General features: G+C 54.0%; 6 protein-coding genes across 7 annotated transcripts; 3 read left to right on the top strand and 3 right to left on the bottom strand.

Annotated features, from left to right (window-relative positions):
• The first annotated feature begins 19 nt into the window (after positions 1-19).
• On the top strand, positions 20-657 carry PPTG_20940 (hypothetical protein). The gene has a single exon (XM_008894367.1). It carries the CDS (start codon positions 112-114, stop codon positions 469-471), a length of 360 nt encoding a protein of 119 aa, XP_008892615.1. The 5' UTR covers positions 20-111; the 3' UTR covers positions 472-657.
• Positions 658-2777: 2120 nt separating this feature from the next.
• Positions 2778-4502, top strand: PPTG_02473 (hypothetical protein). The gene has a single exon (XM_008893561.1). The coding sequence runs from the start codon at positions 2828-2830 to the stop codon at positions 4403-4405; it is 1578 nt and encodes a 525-aa protein (XP_008891809.1). The 5' UTR covers positions 2778-2827; the 3' UTR covers positions 4406-4502.
• Positions 4503-4534: 32 nt separating this feature from the next.
• PPTG_02472 (hypothetical protein) lies at positions 4535-8527 on the bottom strand. The gene has a single exon (XM_008893560.1). It carries the CDS (start codon positions 8449-8451, stop codon positions 4759-4761), a length of 3693 nt encoding a protein of 1230 aa, XP_008891808.1. The 5' UTR covers positions 8452-8527; the 3' UTR covers positions 4535-4758.
• Positions 8528-8607: 80 nt separating this feature from the next.
• On the top strand, positions 8608-12507 carry PPTG_02471. 2 transcript variants are annotated; one of them, XM_008893559.1, is made up of 2 exons: positions 8608-10477; positions 10567-12507. In XM_008893559.1, exon 1 carries the CDS (start codon positions 8647-8649, stop codon positions 10204-10206), a length of 1560 nt encoding a protein of 519 aa, XP_008891807.1. In that variant the 5' UTR covers positions 8608-8646; the 3' UTR covers positions 10207-10477; positions 10567-12507. The 2 variants fall into 2 exon arrangements, with proteins under 2 accessions (XP_008891807.1, XP_008891806.1); XM_008893558.1 differs by having other exon boundaries at positions 8608-12507.
• Positions 10240-12336, bottom strand: PPTG_02470 (hypothetical protein; the record flags this gene model as incomplete). The annotated part of the gene is made up of 2 exons (XM_008893557.1): positions 10240-10407; positions 10540-12336. 2 exons carry the CDS (start codon positions 12334-12336, stop codon positions 10330-10332), a joined length of 1875 nt encoding a protein of 624 aa, XP_008891805.1. The 3' UTR covers positions 10240-10329.
• On the bottom strand, positions 12478-13506 carry PPTG_02469 (hypothetical protein; the record flags this gene model as incomplete). The annotated part of the gene is made up of 1 exon (XM_008893556.1): positions 12478-13506. The coding sequence occupies one exon, from the start codon at positions 13504-13506 to the stop codon at positions 12478-12480; it is 1029 nt and encodes a 342-aa protein (XP_008891804.1).
• Positions 13507-13534: the final 28 nt, after the last annotated feature.

The raw sequence follows: 13534 nt of genomic DNA, 5'->3' as shown, positions 1-13534 counted from the left end.
ACTAGTTGCAGATCGTTCTCCTTTGCGACGTGAAAAGGTTTGCCATTGTCGAGTGCTTCCAGAGCCGCGATCTCGTCGATGTTCTTTTCGATGAGGTCAGCGAGCTTGTAAATGAGCTTGCCTCGGTCTTCGGCCGACATGGTACGCCACGGACCCTCGAATGCCTCACGGGCAGCAGCCACAGCAGCGTCGATGTCGGCGTTGATAGCCTCTGACACGTCAGCGATCTTCTCCTCCGTGGCGGGGTTGAACGTCTCGAAGGTGCGGCCACTGGCCGAAGGCACAAACTCGCCGTTGATCAGTAGATTGGTCTGCTTGACTGCAACCTTGGACGAGAATTGGCGGGATAACATTACCGGCGATGCCTTGGCAGCCGTCATGCTAGTGGCGTGGGAGAAGGCATTGGCCTGGACGCGCGGAAGGGTACGCAGAATGTGGCGCTGCATTGGATTTTGTATCGGGGTCGCTTGAAGTGGAAGTGTCGGCGAAAAAGTAAAAAGCGGAATGAATTTCACGCGTTGGTGGCAAACTCCCTCAAGACATTAATACTTGCTGACGTTGCAATTCACCACAATGCATAGCGCGGGTTTTGGGATGCCGTCTCGGACGATCTGTAAGGCGGAAACACCGTCATCCGATAGCAAGGTGAAAGAGCTCGACAAGTGCTGTGCGCAATCGCATGAAATGGCCACACAATGTGTAGTCCAGCTGTGGTTGGCGTGCATATCTAGCCTTGTGATGTCAGCTTCCCTAGAGCGAGAAAGGTGACATGTTTCTTGCAGGTGTCCACAAGCAAGAACACGATTTCCACGTTGAAGAGGTTCGCGAGTACATGTAGACGTAACTATCAGTCTAAATGGAAATGAGCTCTTCCTACGTATACGATGTTGAACGCTATTGCACTCCACTGTACAAAATCTGCAAGACCACTGCTGCCCAATAACACCCCTCAGGATGCCAGAGCGGTCTCAACATTATGATCGCGAATCCTCAAGACGCTGACGCCGACAGCGTGACCGGCACACTACGGTAGCTGCGCATAAGCTTGCACGCGCCACCAGTGCATCGTCAGCTGCAAGTTGCCGCACCGGATCCCATCGCTTCGTCGGTCAGATTCCCGGGGGTGCCATGAAGCGTGCCCCCCGTCTTGACGTTGAAGTAAGGCGAATGTAAACTCGGTGGTCAGATTCCGTTTTACGACGTCAAAGTTACCCCCGATACAAATACCCTTTCATATCTGGTACATGATTAGGAACAGATTGGTTCTACAAATCTACGATAATCAATTCCCTCCCCAACCGCTTTTCTGTACCCAACTGTCATGTTGGAAACCAAGAAACGAATGACGTGATCATTGTGTAAACTCGTTGTCCACATTTGGAAATCCGACGTTTTTCCGCCAAGTCTGACGGCCATATTGGCTATACCCGACGTAACATATGGCGGCGCTTCAGAATTGAAGACGGTGCAGAATCATGAGCGATTTGCAACGAGCAAATGCAGCCTCGAAGGAAACAAGCTGCGCAAGTTGTGCCACAACCCACTCAACTTCGGCCAGCCGGCCTTGTGTCTGTGCTTTTAATGCACACATAGCGTGGCTGCAAGCTGCGGCTTCATGAAAAAGCTCCTGTCTTGTATTGTGCGGCCTGCGTCACGTAAACAAAAGACAGACCCAGCACTATCAAAACCTGGATTGGCGAGAATACGACAAAGACAACAAAAGACAAATTAACACAACCATTTGAAACGATCAGGAGGCCCTCCTGGGGAGGGAACTCCCTTCCAAAGACGGGTACATTCTCGGCACCAAGCAGCAACACTCGGACAACGATCCTGTCCAACTTGGACTCCAAGCAGCAACAAGGTGTTTCGACTGCTGGAATCCAGCACTGTTGGAAAGATCGTGCGGAATCATCTCACGAAGCCAAGGTTGGAGTACTAGTATTGTATAAATATTCGCCTACCATTGAATACCGTGTCTACTGCTGACAAATGAAGGTGGGTTTTAGCACTGATGCCCGCTCTACAGCGAGCCGAACTTCACCACAATCTGTAGTATCTAGTCGTGTTCCTTTCTCTTCAACATGGTTCCCCTTCGATCAACACTCACAGCTGTTTCTAAACAGCTCTTTGCTGACGGCGTTCATCCACAGATACGCAATAAAAAAAAAACTCCAGCCTGGGTCAAATTCGTCGAGTTTTTTTTTATTGTTGCCTTTTCGGCCTTTGCAAGCCCCCCCCCCCCAGATGGAGGAACACCACATGCGGGATTTAACTGCAAGACACCAACGAAAACGCAAGACAAGATGTTTTGAAGCCATGTCAACGCGCTATTGTACCGCCGGCACAGTCACGCCTAAACAGGAAGAAAAAACTATCGTTTTGGCAACGCTTGTGCAGTTTGTTGGTCAGGTGGGGGCCCTGCAGACGATCCTCAGAATCCATGAGCTGGGCAAAGTAGCACACGGCCGGCAAATTTGCCTGCAGTCCGGTAGTTTAGGACTTAAAAAAAAAAAAACGCAGTCCCTTCTTTGTGTGTTGAAGTTCAAAAAGTGTCCTAGAAACGCAAGCCTGTCCGTTTGAAGCCGTCTTCAACTGAAGCAATGCATGCTCTCCAATATCTTATTTTGCTCGTTTTTCCAAGCTTTCAAATTCCTATCAACCGCACCGCTACATTTTATACTCCTACCAGAAATTTATTTTTTGGGAAACGGCCTGAACAGACTTGTGCCGGTGCAATGACGATGTCCTCGAGTGGCAAAAGCGTCTATTATAGCTCTACATTCGGCAATTTGCCTCGTATCAAGCAAACCAGCACTTTAATAACATGCAGCGCCAGATTCTGCGTCAAATTCCACGCGTCCAGGCCAGCGCCTTCGCCGTCAAGTCTGCTGCGACCGCCGCTAAGGCGTCGCCACTTGTGCTGTCACGTCACTTCTCGACGCCTGTATCGGTCAAGCAGACCAACCTGCTGATCAACGGTGAGTTCGTGCCGTCCATCAAGGGCAAGACGTTTGAGACGTTCAACCCCGCTACAGAAGAGAAGATCGCTGATGTCGCTGAAGGCGGCACCGCCGACATTGACGCTGCTGTGACTGCTGCCCGTGCGGCGTTCGATGGTCCGTGGCGTACCATGTCTGCGGAGGACCGTGGTAAGCTCATCTACCGCCTTGCTGAGCTCATCGAGGAGAACATCGACGAGCTCGCTGCGCTCGAGGCTCTTGACAACGGCAAGCCGTGTTCAGTCGCCAAAGCTGCCGACCTCGGTCTCGTGATCAAGACCCTCCGCTACTACGCTGGCTGGCCCGACAAGATCCACGGATCCGTTATCCCTGTATCGGGTCCCTACCTTTGCTACACCAAGGCCGAACCCGTTGGTGTGTGTGCTCAGATCATCCCGTGGAACTTCCCTCTGCTCATGATGGCGTGGAAGCTGGGCCCCGCTCTTGCTGTTGGTAACACTATTGTATTGAAGCCTGCTGAGCAGACTCCGCTGTCTGCTCTCCGCGTCGGTGAATTGATTGTGGAAGCTGGCTTCCCCAAGGGTGTGGTGAACATTGTACCTGGTGTTGGAGCCAAGGCTGGCCGTCATCTCGCCCAGCACCCGGATGTCGACAAGGTCGCGTTCACTGGATCAACGGAGGTTGGCTACCAGATCATGCGCACCTCTCACGTGAGCAACCTCAAGCGTATCACGCTTGAGCTCGGCGGCAAGTCGGCCAACATTATCCTGGACGACGCTGATATCGACCTTGCCATTCAGCAGTCGCAGCTTGGTCTTTTCATGAACCAGGGCCAGTGCTGCATCGCTGGTACCCGTGTGTACGTCCAGGAGGGTATCTACGACGAGTTCGTGCGCCGCACGGTTGAAGCTGCCAACGCTCGCGTGGTCGGCGACCCGTTCGATGCCAAGACGGACCAGGGTTCGCAGATTGACGAGACCCAGTTCGAGAAGATCCTTGGTTACATTGAGGAGGGCAAGAAGGAGGGCGCCAAATTGCTGGCTGGTGGCAAGCGCCACGGCAACAAGGGCTGGTTCATTGAGCCTACGGTGTTCGCCGATGTTACTGATGACATGACCATCGCACGTGAGGAGATCTTCGGTCCCGTCATGTCCATTCTCAAGTTCAAGACGATCGATGAGGTCATTGCACGCGCCAACGACTCCGTCTACGGTCTGGGTGCTGGTGTGGTGACGAGCAACATCGACAACGCCATCAAGATCTCCAACGGCATCCGCACGGGTACGGTGTACGTGAACTGCTACGACGTGTTTGACTCGAACACTCCGTTCGGTGGCTTCAAGGACTCGGGTATCGGCCGCGAGAATGGTGAGCTGGGTCTGCGCAACTACTTGGAGCACAAGACGGTGATCATCAAGCGTCCGGAGGACTCAATGCCATAAGGGATACGTATGTACAATATCTCCCGCTGCGCCAGCAGCTCGGGAGCAGGACAGTGAGCGAAAGAATTCGTAAATACAGCGTTACTTTACTTGTGAATTCGAAGTGCTCAGTTGTAGTATAGAGTTTCTGTTGGTGCTGACTCAACTTGATGAGTCAGGGTGACTCACATTTTAGAAGTAGTACTATACTTCAACTTTGACAAAGTATTACATGGACAACCTAATGAGTGTGGGAAATGCAAAGTCTTACGAGAATTGGATATTCAGTTACGTACCCTGCCTGATCTCTCTCAGGCCATGGCGTTCTACCTGTATGATGTCTACCTACGTCTTGTGTGTTTCTGACGGAAGACTTACTTTTTGCCTCGCCTTTTCCCAACGCTGCCGCCATAGCGCGTCACAGCCTCACGCTTGTTACGCTTGGCCATGAGCTTGGGGTCCAGCGGAATGTATGCATACGGCTCGAGCTTGCCCTTCTTCTTAATGTCACCTCCGGCCTTCTTGGCACGGTACTCGCGTCCACTACTGCCGTCATCGTCGCGTTTGCGCTTGGCTCGTCCTCCCTTGTCGTGTTTGCCGTTATTGTTAAGTCCCATGCGCTGTAGCTGAGAGGCAACATCCTGTTTGATCTTGTCCTCATCGTCACTGTCACTGCCCCCATCCATGTCGTCGTCCTCACCGCCAGGGATGATCAGGCGGCCATCCTTGCTCATCTGGAGCTCGTCGTCGCTCTCGTCGTCATCATGGCCACCTCTCTGGGACGAGAAAATGTTCTTCACCGCTGCGTTATCATCCAGGAAGTCCATAATATCGTCCTCGTCCTCACGGATAACCTTTCCGCCCTTGTGCTTCTTGTGCAAGTCCTTCTTACGCTTCAACACTTGCATTGCCGCAGCCTCGTCATCGTCTCCTTCGTCATCCGAGTCGGCCATAAATTCTTCGAACGCGTCGCGGTTCTTCTTGGCAGCACGGCGCTCAGCAGCCTCAGCCGCAAGCTCCGACTTCTTCTTGTCTTCGCGCTCCTTGGTCTTCTTAATGTGACGGATCAGAGCACGGTCCTCCTCGGGCACAAGCGCAGCCACGTGTTCGTAGCCGAACTTGCGGCACAATTTAATAAGAATAATACGCGTCTTGGCACGGAAACGGTTCTTGCTCTCGCCGATCCAGACCAACAGACCATTGATGATGTCAGGAAGGAACTGTTCCAGCTGGTCCTTGGGCAAGACGGCGATGCCAAGCTTCATGAAGCCGATGACACTCTTGATCACTTCGCGAGCCTTCTCGTGCAGCAGCATGAGAACCGTCTTGAGCAGCAACGGCATCGCCTGAGCGATGGAAGGATCTTCGCGACCGAACTCGAATACCAATCGACTGAGGCAAATCACAGCAGCGCTACGCATGTGAGGCGTGCGAGCGGCCAGACCACCGAGAACCATCTGAATAAACTCCATGAGCCCGTTCTGCGGGTCGCGGGCACGCAGCAGCATGGCCATGGCCACTAGCAACTCGAAAGCAGCTTCACGAGCCTTGCCGTTGGCCTCCTTGGTACACAACATGATCTCACCAACAAGGTTGGGAACCAACTCCTTCTCCGCCAATCCGTCGGTAGCTGGCTGAGCCTGTAGCGCACGGATCAAGTGGGCGAGCACACGCAGACGCATCTTCTTAGCGGGAACAGAGCACGTGAGCAGCGACTCGCAGATAGCACGAGTGAGGTCTTGTAGTTGAGACTCCTCCGACAAAAACTTGGGGTGAGAGTCGCAAATGGCCACCAAAGCGGCGTACGAACGCTTCTGCATAGGCGCATCGGCATCGTCCAGCAAGTACGGCTTGATCACACGGTACAGGAGAGCCACATTGGCGTCGTCCACGTGAGCCAACAGAGCCAAAGCCAGAGCCATCTGTGCGTGCGAAATCTGTCGAAGCTTGGTCGCACGCTTAGAGTTGCTGCCTGCACCTTCAGCCTCCACACGCTTGGCCTCCGTCGTAGCCTCTAGCAGCTTCTGCATCACCTTCTTGAACGTTGTGCTGATCAGCTCAGCCTCAGCAAGTGAGGCAAAGCCCTCGAGCGTATCCAGCAGCACCTGAGCACGTTCCGTGTCCTTTTCCGGGTCCAATTCCTCCACGAAGGAGAGTAGCAGAGGCAAATAACGTCCAGAGTATTTAGCCAAAGCGGCACGGTCACGCGCCAGCTTGGTCTCGTCCAGCTGCTCTTCGTTATCGTCCTCTTCGGCCTCCTCGGCATCTTCCACCTCAGCATCTTCCGTCTCACGTTGGTAGCGGCGAGCTACAGACTTCTGAAGAGCACGCGTGCGCTTAACAAGAGCCTGGAGACCTTGACAGACAGCGAGACGCAACTCCGGGTAACGCTTGTCCGCCATAGCACTAGCGAGAACCTTGGCGATCTTCTTGAAATGTGTGTCGATATCTACAGCACGAGCACAGACGCTCGGGAAGAGAGTCCAGAGCTGAATAGCGCGAGTCTGCAGCTTCTTGGCTTGCAACGGAGTGACGCTGGCCTCACGTGCTCCAGCCTCGCACGCACGGGCCATAGGCAGCACCACATCGGCAAAGAATCCAAGCTCACAGCCACGCTGAGTCACACGCAGCGCATCACGGAAGACTGGAAGAAGCCATGCACGCTGTTCACTCACAATCTCAGTCGGATGGTCGATAGGAACGATCTCCAGGAAGGCACGTGGGCTCAAGGCCTCGACAGCGGCACCGGCAGCCAACGCGAACAACTGTGACAGCGTCTGAGCGCTCTTACCTCCTTGTTGCTGCTGAGGAAGTTGATCCGCAGCCTCGTGGAGTTCACAGCACGTAACCAGAATGGGCTCGAGCGCTGGACGACTGACAGGTCCGTAGAAACGGAAGAGCTCACCAATAAGCGGGAAAACATGACTCCACGCCCCCTGGAAGCGCAGCGAAGTGAGACTCTGCAGCGAAGCCAGCACACGGGCCACATCTTCAAACGTTCCTTCAGTCTCGAGCACCTCAGGGGTCAGCGTAGCCTTGAGAACAGTCAGCAGCGAGCGGGTAGCCTGGCGCTGGATACGGTCATTGTCCGTGGCGATGTGAGAGCATACAGCGCTCACCACACGCGGCAACAGCTCGCGAGCTGCTTCAGCGTTAACAGTGGCGAGACGAACAAGTGCCTGAGACGGGATACGCACGGCGTAGATGGCTACGGGGCCGCCCTGAGCCTCCAGAGAGCCACTGCTTTGTGCGTCAAGTACTGCGATTACGAGCTTACGAAGCGCGTCCGCTGTCAGCTGCGACTCTGGCGCAGCGCTTAGTGCATCAAGTGCTTCATACGTCACAAGACGCAGTGTCTTCGAGTTGGCGTCTAGGAATTTGGCAAGCGCAGCAACCAGCGAGGCCACCACCTTACGTTGCAGCAGTGGAAGCGCTAGTTTGAGGAAGGCGACGAGCAACACGAGACGCTGGTCATCCTTGCCGTCCTTCTTGGAGCTGGCGAACACGTTCTCTGCAAAGCTGGCAATGTGTGTGGACAGGGCGTCACAACCTTTAGCGGCGTGAAGCTCCAGGATGTCCATAGTCCACTTGTGTCCGGCCTTGCGCACCTTGGGACGCGAGTCCATCGCGAGCGTCAGCAGCAATTGGAAGCTACGTAACAGTTCAGGGCGGGCCCATGCAGTGGCCGATGGCTCCTGTACCAGCAGAGCCAGAGCCAGACACGCGCTGGCAGAGCGTAGCAACGCCGCGTCGTCTCCTGCTTCCTGTAGAACTGTGGTGAGACACTTGGCCACGGCTGCGAATTTACCGCGAAGTACAGCTTCAGGCACTTCTGGTAGCACCATGGACAGCAGCTGTGCGATCTCCTGGCGATGTGAGTCCGAAGCAGCGTCAAGTGCTGTCATGAGTGCAGCGAAATACTCGGTGGGAGAAATGGGCGCCTGGCGGTCGCCATTAGCGCGACGCTCGTAGATAACATCGCAGATGGCGGCTAGCACCACATTGAGCTTGGCCTTCTGCGGGTGTGCGCCGCCTGCGTGCTTGCGCAGCTCCGTGAACAGGTCCATCGCTTCGGCGTCACTCGACTTATGCCAATCAATGGCTCCGCACAATACAAAACCACTGGTGGCAAGAATCGGACTTAGCCGAAAATAACGATTGCATTGCTAAGTTGCTTTAATCGAATAAGTTGCAGCTGCCAGCTGAAGTTAAGTTGCATTAGAGCGTCCATTTCTCCCTTCCGAGCCATAATCCTCTCCAGCATGTCGTGGCGGGTGCGCGCGCTCGTGTTCCTGTGGCTGTGGCTCGGCTTAGCGGCGGCCTCGTCGGAGGTGCAGGTGGCCGACCAACAGCGGGACCCTCCGACTAGTCGCTTCGCCTACGTGACGGTACATTATGAAGGCACGGCCCGCGACGCAGAGTATGTATTGGGTGTACAGGTTTTGATGCACTCGATCAAGCTCACAGGCTCGCCATACGACCTGGTGGTGTTGGCATCCGACTCGGTGTCAGAGAAGAGTAAGGCGCTTTTCCGCTCTATGGGCTGCCGCGTACTGGACGTAACCAACATCGACAATCCCTTCGTGGGGGGTACATTGCTCAACAAGGGCTTCATCTACACACTCAACAAGCTGCACGTGTGGAACATGCTCGAATACGAGCGCGTCGTGTATCTGGACGCCGATAATGTACTGATCCGCAATGCAGACGAGCTCTTCTTGTGCGGAGAGTTCTGTGCTGTGTTCATGAACCCCTGTCACTTCCACACTGGTCTACTGGTGGTCACACCGTCGGCTACAGAGTATCAGCGACTACTGAACGCTCTGGGTCATCTCGAGAGCTTCGACGGAGCTGATCAGGGCTTCCTCTCGTCCATGTACAGCAAGATGCTGCGCAAAGCGAAGCTGTTCACGCCCATGAAGTCGGCATACACCGGTGTAGACCTGGAAGTGAAGAGATCGGAGCCCGAACCCAAAGGTATGCGACTACCGGTGGGATACAACATCAACCACAAGTATTTCTACGAGCAATACCATTGGAAACTCTTCTACTTGCGCCAGTTTGCGTCCATGACATCGCCTATTAGTCCCGTCAAGGTGGTGGTGGAGTCTGCACGACCCATTCCAGCACTCACGGTCGGATATCCCATGGCTTCTGTGCTCAAGCCGTGGTATTGGTGGGCTGGGTTCTTCATGGACTTACATGCAGTATGGCACGACATTCGCGCGACGTTACCAGCTTCACAGGAGCATTACGGAGGAGAGGAGGCGGTGAAGACACTGCTGGGCTTCTTTAGTTCACTGGCACTACTCACTGCTGCGCTATATGCACTAAAGATTACTCTACCCATGCGTCAGATCCAGCAGCGATGCACGGACTTGGCTATGCGTAACAGCAGACAAGCCCGGTATGCTTACAAGGCGTTCCGGATAGCTCTCGTGGTGTTCGCCTTCCGTATCGCTCCTGCGCGCGTGCATCCATTGGCTCCTGTGAATTACGGCTACGGACTCATGATTTTCATGAATGTTTTCCTGCACATCTACTTCGCCTGTGTGATCTCCAACTTCTGGGATCCTCATCAGGAAGTATCCATGCCGCCAGTGCTCTACGTGACGCGGTTTTGGCTCTACGTTGCAGTTACAGCAGTTTTCGAGCTGTTTGTGGTCTGGTTCAGCACGTGGAGCGTGTTCCCCAACGTACTATGGAGATTGTTTTCGATCTTCTGCTCTCTCGTCCTCTGCGCGTACTGGCAGGTCACTTACTACCGCGTTACACTTAACGCCGAGTATGGAGGCAAAAAGGAACGACTCCGGAGTCTCTAGTCTTCGCACTTCAACGCACAAGGCGACAACGATTGTATGGACGTGGTATACTACTGTGATCAAGATTTATTAAGGCTATGGAGGAGAGCCAGGTAGGCATTGTCTTGTTCCATGACTCTTTTGTTATGTCGACCAAAGCCGGAAGGTGCAGTCGGAGCTGGAGGACGCCAAGAAGCGGCCGTTCGGGTCGAACTTGACGGACTGCAGACACAGCAACAGATAGATATATAACACGACAAGATGGGCGGACACCCCAACAGAAGAGAGACAGGTGAGTCCCCGCCATCTTGCAAATATGAATAGAAAAGAACTGAAAAATGCCGCAAAACGCACCTGGACTGGGCCCTCGTGGCCCTTTAGTTCCGTCGCGAGTGATTCGGTTTTCATGCTGAAGAGCTTGATGGATCCATCGTCACTGGCTGCTGCGAGGATCTTACCGCTGCGATCGAATGCCACGCTGTTGAGTGGATGTTGTCCGCCATCCAGTGAGCTTCGTTCGGCCACCATACGCACGTCCCAGACCTTGACGAAGCCATCGGCATCACATGATGCTATTGTATCACCAGCAAGCGCGAAGGCCACACTATTGCAGGCATTCTGGTGACCATAGAAGGTTTGCACGCAGAGACCTGAACGCAGATCCCAAATGGACACTGTCTTGTCCCCAGAACCCGTGCAGATATTCGTGGAGAATGGCTGGAAACAGACACTATTGACAGAGTCAACGTGGCCTCGGAACGTTCGACGGCAACGACCGGAATGCAGATCCCAGAGCTTGCACGTGTGGTCCATGGAGGCGCTTACAAGGAAGTCACCGTCGTGGTGGAATGCGCTCTCCCAGACTGGATGTGAGTGATCGGCTAAAGTCAGTGAACAAGCAGCTCCCACGAAGTCCCAGAGCTTGACGGTGTTGTCTCCAGAGGAGGTGGCCACGTGCGCTCCTCGTGGGTGGAAAGTTACGCTTGAAAGCCAACTGCGATGGCCTTCTCCACTCATGATAAGCTCTCCAGCAGGAGCAGACCAGAGCTTCCAAGTCTCATCGTCGGAAACTGTGGCCACAATAGGATTTTTTGGATGGAAGGCCACCGCCGCTACAGAGTTGGCATGAGCCTGACAACTTCGAGCAAGCTCCACACGTTCAGGATTCACAGGCTCGAAGCGTTTGTCTACGAACGGATTCGCAGCATCAGGGTTGGGCAGCTTTGTGTCGGGCACGTCGCTCTTGGACTTACTCTTTTTCTTTTGCCCACCGGAAGCGGTCTTCGAGGAGTTCAGAGGTGCGACTGGAGCCACGACTTTGCCTTTTCCTGACGTATTGGTTGCTGTCGACACTCCTCCAACAGCTTTAAGCTGCGCTTCAAGCGCCTCTGCTCTCGCTACTTGTCGATCCCGTTCAATTCGCATGAGCATCTTCTCCTTCATGGAGTTCTCATACTTGGCTTTAAGTTCTTGAAGCAGAGGCTCATAAGCAGCCACGTGCTTTTCGAGCTTGCGGATCTTGACTGACAGTGCTTCTTTCTCCTGCAATACTCGTTGGTGATGCATCTTGTGGACATCACGCTGGTGACGGAATTTATCCCACGTGCCTTTAGCCTTCTCGGTGATCCTTCGTGTGTCTTCTAGCTGGCGTCTCAACTCCTTCACTTGGTCGTCTAACGCCTGGTTGCGCACGTAAATATCGGGCACTACGCCGACGTCGTCTTCGCGTAGTTTACCCTTGGCGATAAACTCGTACCATTCGTGATTGAACATGTCCAATGTACGTGTGAGTCCCAATTTAATGAGGAAGTTCCGGATAAAGTCGTCTACTACGGACGGACGCACTTGAGTGTGGACGCGCGTCATTATCGATTGCTTGGGGCTGCCGGCAACGCTGCGTTCTGCACTCATATCATCGTTGGAGGCGTTGGCAGAAGGCAACGAGACTGGTGCCGTCGTGTCTTGAGCTGATGCTATTGTAGAACGATTGAGGTTTCGCAGCACTGCGGCAAAGTCTTCTTCATCCCTATCGTCGTCATCGAGCTCGAGAGCTCCATCGTCCACTGCTTCGTACTGAAACGTGTCGTCGTCGTCGTCATCCTCTGCGAAATGAACCTTCTCCAGCCGTACAAGCTCCTCCTTCTGCGGCATCGTGGCGATATCAGTTGGACCTTACACAAACAACAGCTCGAAATGGAACCGACACTCCTGTCTAGCGACTCTTCACAGTGCTAACGAATACATTTACCTTTATCCTGTGGCACCAACGTTTCCAGTACTGGTGACAATGAGCTACCTGTGCTTGGCTTCTTCGTCTATCGTGATAGGTTTGTCACCTTGCTGCTCTGTGCCTACTGCACTAGTAGATTTATCTTGGACTGAAGCTGATGGAGTGCCGCTGCTTGGCTTGGTTGGGGTCTTCTGCCCAGGCACCTCATTCTCCGAGCCTCCAGCCTTTTGTGCAGCTTCCTGTTCCTGTCGCTGCTGTTCTCGCTGTTGGTCCATGATCTTCTTGATCTGGTTCTCGATGATATCCTTGTGGTCTTCTGCTGCTTGTTTCGCGAACGTGATCAACAAAGCGTCCTCGCGTTCCATCTCCAGTTGCTTCCCTTCTCGGTAGCCTTCAATGAAGGCCATGAGCACCGACTGCCCCACCAACAGCTTGTCTGCGAACCACGACTGCGCGCTGGTCTTGAAAGTCTCAACGTCCTTCTTCTCCAAATTCAGTGCAGCGTCTCGTCCCTCCTTCGCGAGGTGACGCAGCTCGTTCACGTTCTTCTTGAGAGTCGTGGCCACGTCGTCTTTACTGCGACTGTCGTCCACCACTTGCTTGGCATGAGAGACCACGGCGTCCGTGTCTACGCCCTCGGCCACGTGTTTAATCTCCTTGGTGAGGAATTTGACGTTCTCGGCTCCTTGTTCGCCCAGCGTGTGGAGATTATTGTGAGCTTTGGTGCCCTCCAAACTCTTGTCAATGAAGCTTAAGTTCTTGCTTGCAGTGCTCGAGACCTGGCCACGAACAGCCTGTACCGCTCGCTTGACTTCCTCCTTGCTTTGTTCCAGCTCCTCTTCGGTCGGACCAGCGAATGACGCCTTGTACTCCTGCCAAACCTCGTGGAAGATGCGGCGATGGTCGGCTAAAGTGAGTTCCCACAGGTCTACAAAGTGGGGCTTCCGCTGTTTCTCCTCAATCTCGGGTGGGTTTGGCAAACCTGGCACTCGCACGGCAAGCCAGCGGTCTGCACGACGAATGGATGTCTGCACCACGCGCACTGAGCGCTGAAACAGCGAGTAGCGCTTCACCGCAGGAGCCCGCGGCATATTTGAGTGAAATGGTGGAATGCGTTTT

Source organism: Phytophthora parasitica, assembly GCF_000247585.1.
Source record: "Phytophthora parasitica INRA-310 unplaced genomic scaffold supercont2.2, whole genome shotgun sequence".
In the NCBI taxonomy this organism is placed as follows: Eukaryota; Oomycota; class Peronosporomycetes; order Peronosporales; family Peronosporaceae; genus Phytophthora; species Phytophthora nicotianae.
Note: the sequence above shows the minus strand (reverse complement) of the source record. Positions and strands in the feature narration are given on the sequence as shown.